The 7,473-nt window shown below is 44.5% G+C and overlaps 1 protein-coding gene across 1 annotated transcript in view; it reads left to right on the top strand.

Moving 5' to 3' along the window:
• The window catches only part of GRK7 (G protein-coupled receptor kinase 7), a 41,733-nt gene continuing 40,869 nt past the window's right edge, over positions 6,610-7,473 (top strand). The window contains exon 1 of the mRNA XM_005675490.2: positions 6,610-7,269. Coding sequence (XP_005675547.2) covers positions 6,658-7,269 — 612 coding nt within the window. The 5' untranslated portion in view covers positions 6,610-6,657. The remainder of the gene's footprint in view (positions 7,270-7,473) is intronic.

Genomic DNA, 7,473 nt, shown 5'->3' with positions numbered 1-7,473 from the left:
TAGTTGAAACAGTTTGCTGTTCTAAGTTTTGCACCTCACTAAATGAATCTTATCTCCCTGGCTTCCAGCTCCACAGGTCCTCACAGCTTTTCAAGGTCATGTGAGACCCTGAGTTGGCAGCTCCATGCTAGGTGGGCATGGAACCCACCAGAACACACCTTCTTCACATTGCCTAGATCTCTCCTGTCTCTGGGCTTCCCAGGGGGTGCTAGTGGTAAAGAACCCACCTGCCAATGCAGATGTAAGAGACGCTGATTGAGTAAGATCCGCTGGCAGAGGGCATGCAACCCACTCCAGTATTCTTGCCTAGAGAATCCCATGGACAGAGGAGGATCGTGGGCTACGGTCCATAGGGTCGCAAAGAGTCAGACACGACTGAAGTGACTTAGCATGCATGCAGGCTTCCATCTCCAATCTGCATATCAGAAAGCGTAATTTTGGGTCAGGTTTTGATGATTGATAGTCATTATTTAAAAGTTAATACTTTTTAGATAAATCCACGCACCTATGGACACCTTATCTTTGACAAAGGAGGCAAGAATATACAATGGAAAAAAGACAATCTCTTTAACAAGTGGTGCTGGGAAAACTGGTCAAGCACCTCTAAAAGAATGAAACTAGAAAACTTTCTAACACCATACACAAAAACAAACTCAAAATGGATTAAAGATCTAAATGTAAGACAAGAAACTATAAAACTCCTAGAGGAAAACTTAGGCAAAACACTCTCTGACATAAAGCAAGATCCTCTATGACCCACCTCCCAGAGTAATGGAAATACAAGCAAAAATAAACAAATGGGACCTAATTAAACTTAAAAGCTTTTGCACAACTAAGGAAACTATAAGCAAGGTGAAAAGACAGCCTTCAGAATGGGAGAAAATAATAGCAAATGAAGCAACTGGCAAAGAATTAATCTCAAGAGTATACAAGCAACTCATGCAGCTCAATACCAGAAAAATAAACAACCCAATCAAAAAACGGGCCAAAGAACTAAACAGACATTTCTCCAAAGAAGACATACAGATGGCTAACAAACACATGAAAAGATGCTCAGTATCACTCATTACCAGAGAAATGCAAATCAAAACCACAATGAGGCACCATCTCACGCAGGTCAGAACAGCTGCTATCAAAAAGTCTACAAACAATAAATGCTGGAGAGGGTGCGGAGAAAAGGGAACCCTCTTACACTGTTGGTGCGAATGCAAACTAGCACAGCCACTATGGAGAACAGTGTACAGATTCCTTAAAACACTGGAACTAGAACTGCCATATGACCCAGCAATCTCACTGCTGGGCATACACACTGAGGAAACCAGAAAAGAGACACATGTACCCCAGTGTTCACCGAAGCACTGTTTACAATAGCCAGGACATGGAAGCAACCTAGATCTCCATCAGCAGGCAAATGGATAAGAAAGTTATGGTATATATACACGATGGAATATTACTCAGCCATTAAAAAGAATGCATTTGAATCAGTTCTAATGAGGTAGATGAAACTGGAGCCTATTATACAGAGTGAAGTAAGTCAAAAAGAAAAACACCAATACAGTACACTAACGCATATATATGGAATTTAGAAAGATGGTAATGATGACCCTATATGCAAGACAGCAAAAGAGAAACAGATATAAAGAACAGTCTTTGGACTCTGTGGGAGAAGGCGAGGGTGGGATGATTTGAGAGAATAGCAATGAAACATGCATATTACCATATGTAAAACAGATCACCAGTCCAAGTTCGATACTTGAAACAGGGCACTCAAAACCGGTGCACTGGGACAACCCTGAGGAGGGGATGGGGAGAGAGGTGAGAGTGAGGTTCAGGATGGGGACACATGTACACCCATGGCTGATTCATGTCAATGTATGGCAAAAACCACTACAAAATTGTAAAGTAATTAGCTTTCAATTAAAATAAATAAATTAATTTTTTTAAAGTTAATACCTTTTGATCACTTCTTTTTGCCAGTTCAGTACAGTTCAGTTGCTCAATCATGTCCGACTCTTTGCAACCCCATGGACTGCAGTACGCCAGGTCTCCTTGTCCATCACCAACTCCCGGAGCCTACTCAAACTCATGTCCATTGTGTCGGTAATGCCATCCAACCATCTCATCCTCTGTCATCCCCTTCTCCTCCCACCTTGAATGTTTCCCAGAATCAGGGTCTTTTCAAATGAATCAGCTCTTCCGATCAGGCGGCCAAAGTATTGGAGTTTCAGCTTCACCATCAGTCCTTCCAGTGAATATTCAGGACTGATTTCCTTTAGGATGGACTGGTTGGATCCCTTGCATTCCAAGGGACTCTTGAGTCTTCTCCAATACCTCAGTTCAAAAGCATCAATTCTTCAGCACTCAGCTTTCTTTATAGTCCAACTGTCATATCCATACATGACCACTTGAAAAAACATAGCTTTGACTAGATGGACCTTTGTTGGCAAAGTAATGTCTCTGCTTTTTAATAGGCTGTCTAGGTTGGTCATAGGTTTTCTTCCAAGGAGCAAGCATTTTTAATTTCATGGCTGCAGTCACCATCAGCAGTGATTTTTGGAGTCCCCAAAAATAAAGTACATCACTGTTTCCACTGTTTCCCCATCTGCTTGCCATGAAGCGATGGGACCAGATGCCATGATCTTTGTTTTCTGAATGCTGAGTTTTAAGCCAATTATCACTTTCCTCTTCCACTTTCATCAAGAGGCTCTTTAATTCTTCATTTTCTGCCATAAGGGTGGTGTCATCTGCATATCTGAGGTTATTGATATTTCTCCCAGCAATCTTGATTCCAGCTTGTGCTTCTTCCAGTCCAGGATTTCTCATGATGTACTCTGCATATAAGTTAAATAAGCAGGGTGACAGTATACAGGCTTGACGTACTCCTTTCCCTATTTGGAACCAGTCTGTTGTTCCATGTCCAGTTCTAACTGTTGCTTCCTGACCTGCACACAGATTCCTCAAGAGGCAGGTCAGGTGGTCTGGTATTCCCATCTCTTTCAGAATTTTCCACAGTTTGTTGTGATCCACACAGTCAAAGGCTTTGGCATAGTCAATAAAGCAGAAATAGATGTTTCTCTGGAACTCTCTTTCTTTTTTGAAGATCCAACGGATGTTGGCAATTTGATCTCTGGTTCCTCTGCCTTTTCTAAATCCAGCTCAAACATCTGGAAGTTCATGGTTCACATACTGTTGAAGCCTGGCTTGGAGAATTTTGAGTATTACTTTGCTAGTGTGTGAGATGAGCGCAATTGTGTGGTAGTTTGAACATTCTTTGACATTGCCTTTCTTTGGGGTTGTAATGAAAACTGACCTTTTCCAGTCCTGAGGCCACTGCCGATTTTTCCAAATTTGCTGACATACTGAGTGTAGCACTTTCAGAGCATCATCTTTTAGGATTTGAAATAGCTCAACTGGAATTCCATCACCTCCACTAGCTTTGTTCATAGTGATACTTCCTAAGGCCCACTTGACTTCACATTCCAAAATGTCTGGCTCTAGGTGAGTGATCATGCCATCGTGATTACCTGAATCATGAAGATCTTTTTGTATAGTTCTTCTGTGTATTCTTGCCACCTCTTCTTAATATCTTTTGCTTCTGTTAGGTCCATACCATTTCTGGAAAAACCAAAGCTTTGATTAGATGGACCTTTGTTGGCAACTTTGTGTCAGTAACTGGTATTTAATTCTCTCAAGAACTTACTCAAAGCTCGACATTGATATAAATGGAGTAAAACCTTTAAAAATTGGGAATTATTATATTGTATACCTGCAACATATAATATTGTATACCTGCAACATATAATATTATATACCACCTATAATTTTTTAAAAGAATCAACATAGATCATCTCTTTTCTCATAATTAGATTGAGACTCAGAGAGGTTAACTAACTTGTAGAAGATCACACAGGTAGGACTTGCTAGAACCAGGACTCAGCTCTCCCAAGCTGTGCTGGAGTGCTTATAACCATAGGGCCACATCTCCAGTCCAAGATTTCTGATGATTTTCTCCACTGGTGCAGTGTACCTTGAATGTGCCCAGCACTTGGCTCTGCTTCTAAGCTAAGGATTTAGTGCTGTTCTTTAACTGATCTACAATTACTGTTTCATCAATTTGGGAAAAGCCTTGAATCCTAATTGTTAGTAATCACATCAAGTGTTCTATTTTTAACTAGGCCTCTCTTTTGTTTCAAGTGGGTAAAATTTTAAAAATAATGGTACTCTTTAAAATTGCAGTAGTTGATGTATAATCATTTTATAAATTCTAAACTTTGTAACATACTATTTAAATTCCATTCTCATCAGTCAGATCATGTTTAATTACTAAGAGAGTTTTTGGTCTATAGTATTACTGATTAGAAAAAAATAAGAAAAACTTTCTCTTATTTATGAATGACAAAGCTACATGAAGAAAATTTGTCCATACTGTCCAACAAGGTGGCCACTGACCACATGTGGCTACTGACCATTTGAAATGTGACTGACTTGAATTGGTAGGTGTAAAATACAAAGTCAATTCTGAAAACTCAGGACACGAAAAAAGATGTAAAATATCCCGTTAGCAATGTTTATATCAAGTATAAGTTGAAATGATAATAATTTTCACATATTGGGCCAAGTAAAATATCTTATTAAGGTTAATTTCACTTGTTTCTTTAATGTGGTTGCTAGAAAATCTGAAATTACATCTGTGGCTTTGCATTTATCTGTTGGACAGTGCAGGGTTAAGTGATTACTCAGTGATTTAAAGTAAGTATCCGTGCCAGTGGAATCAAGCAGCTCATAGCAGATACAGGCATCAGTGAAAAACATCTTTTTTTCAGTGAGGTTAAATAGTGATGTGATGACAACCGTACCATTTGCTCAAAGTTCTGCCCTGTTGGATTGCCACTATATTCATAAGAACCATAGGAAGGACTTCCCTGGTGGTCCAGTGAGTAAGATCCCAAGCTCCCAAAGAAGGGGACCCAGGTTTGATTCCTGGTTAGGGAACTAGATCCCACATGCCATGACTAAGACACAACACAGACAAATAAGTAAATAAACATTTAAAATAAATAAAAGATCCTTACTCTAAAAACAAAACAAAACAGGAAAGTCATTTCCCACTTAGGGGAGAGTCTCCGATTGATTTTTCTCTACTCAGAAATGCGAGCCTGGGATGACCTGTGAAGGACAAAAAAAAAAAAAAAAAGGACCAACATTTCTAGTGTGGGCTGCAAAGCAGATGATGTGGTTCCAAACAGTGGTCACTCATGCAGATCCTCCACCTCTGCACTGGTCCGATGGTTTACAGCGCAGCAGTGCAGAGCCAAAGGGCACCCACGAGTTCATTACATAATTCTTGGTAGCGTGAGGCCAAGCGCATATCTGCTCCGGGGGCCAGGCGGCAGGCTCTGCTCAGGCCGACTGTGGCCATCACAGTGGTGTTTTGACAGAGAGTGTGCTAGCGGTTGTTTGTTTGGAAAAAGATTGACCAGCTCTTTTTTCCCCCCATCCTCCTTCCTTTCTCTCTTTTTTTCCCTTTTAAACACTCTGGCATAATACTGAATGACTTTGTTTTTAAGCTGCCTTAGCCTTGCTTTGTGAAGAAAAAGCCGGAGAATTCTCTCCCTGGAGGACACAAGTGTTATTTTTGGAGCAGAGATTCTTAGCCTGATCTCTGTCTAAACCAATTTCTGTTCTTTGTGAGGTCGTGGTCTGGGGCAGCTCAGAGTCATCTTCGTGGAGGGAAGCTTCCTGGTTTCGTGAGGCAGCCTGGGCTAAGGTGTCCAGGCGCCATGCCTGGAACATCCCTGCTTGGGGTCTCCACACACAGCTCCTTCCCTCTCAGGTCCCCCTCATTAGGCTTGTGTCCTTGGGAGAGTCTGGGCCACCTGCCGTTAAGTGGGTGACTTCCCTGCTGATGTCATTTCACGGGATGTTCTGGGTCAAGGTGACCCTCCCCTTTTAACATGGTACTGTAGGTCACAGACTCCTCAGAACTAAGGCAGCCACATCTTGAGGATCTCCACAGGCACTTGAGGGTGCCACCAGCCATGGGAGAGCCACAGCCCCCCCTGAGAGTCACGACCTGGGCCTCTGGGAACATGTCCAGTGACTCGCAGCTCAGAGCATCCCCTTCTGTAACCTGCTCTGTATCAGGCTGCTAGACCGGGGGAAGGAAAACCTCTCCAGCTTCTCACAGCTCCTCTTCCCGACCTATCACTCCTAGGAGTTTACAGAGCTTTTACTTGCCGAGAAATGTAAAATCAGACACAGCTGAAAACACTGCTGTCAACAGCAAGCAGCGCATCAGCGTAGAATGAGTCTTTTCCTTTGGTGATTGGTCACTGTGGATGCAGGAAGCAGGTGTGAGGAGCATGGCCCGGGGATGAACAGGTAGACCCTGCAGGTGTTCCAGGTTGCTTGGTGATCCGTGATGCGCCTGTCCCTGGCAGCTATACATAGCCAGCAAAGCTTCTTATTAGAGAAACCTCTTTCCTCACCCTCTACCAGTCCCATCCGTCACCCCAAAGACTCGCTGTAAATCCCCTGGGAGTTACTGCGTCTCGGATCAGAGAGCCACCAGCTGGCCCAGGGCCTCACCGCAACCCCACCGCTGCCGCTCTCCATCCTTCCTTATCTGTACGGGGGGAGCACGACCAGTGCTCAGCCATGGTCGACATGGGAGGCCTGGACAACCTGATCGCCAACACGGCCTACCTGCAGGCTCGGAAGTCCTCGGACGCCGACAGCAAGGAGCTGCAGCGCCGGCGCCGGAGCCTGATGCTGCCCGGGCCGCAGAGCTGCGAGCAGCTCCGCCAGGCCCTGGCCACGGACTTCCACAGTCTTTGCGAGCAGCAGCCTATCGGCCGCCGCCTCTTCCGGGACTTCCTGGCCACGGTGCCCGCGTACCAGGAGGCCAGGGGCTTTCTGGAGGAGGTGCAGAGCTGGGAGCTGGCCGAAGAGGGCCCCGCCAAGGGCAGCGCGCTGCAGGGGCTGGTGACCACTTGCGCCGCCGCCCCTGTCCCGGGGCATCCACACCCCTTCTTCAGCCCAGCTCTGGTCACCAAGTGCCAAGCGGCCACCACCGAGGACGAGCGAGCATCCCTGGTGGAGCTGGCCAAGGCCGAGGTCATGGCCTTCCTGCAGGACCAGCCCTTCCGGGAGTTCCTGGCCAGCCCTTTCTATGACAAGTTTCTGCAGTGGAAAGTCTTCGAGATGCAGCCAGTGTCAGACAAGTACTTTGAAGAGTTCCGGGTGCTGGGGAAAGGTGGTTTCGGGGAGGTAAGTGTCTGCGAGGAGCCAGGCTGAAAGATGAGATAGACGGCATAATAGAGTTCTGTTTGGCTTCTTTTTGTCTTCTTCTTTTTAGTCTCAAGGGATCTTAGAACTAATTTCAGTGCCACATGTGGAGAAAGCGTTCCTAGCTTGCTCTCACCTCTTCTTTCTGGTTGCTGGGTGAAATAAAGTGAGAATGCCAAGAAAACA

Source organism: Capra hircus, chromosome 1, assembly GCF_001704415.2.
Source record: "Capra hircus breed San Clemente chromosome 1, ASM170441v1, whole genome shotgun sequence".
Taxonomy (NCBI): Eukaryota; Metazoa; Chordata; class Mammalia; order Artiodactyla; family Bovidae; genus Capra; species Capra hircus.
The sequence above is the reverse complement of the archived record's forward strand: the minus strand, read 5'-3'. Positions and strand labels throughout refer to the sequence as shown.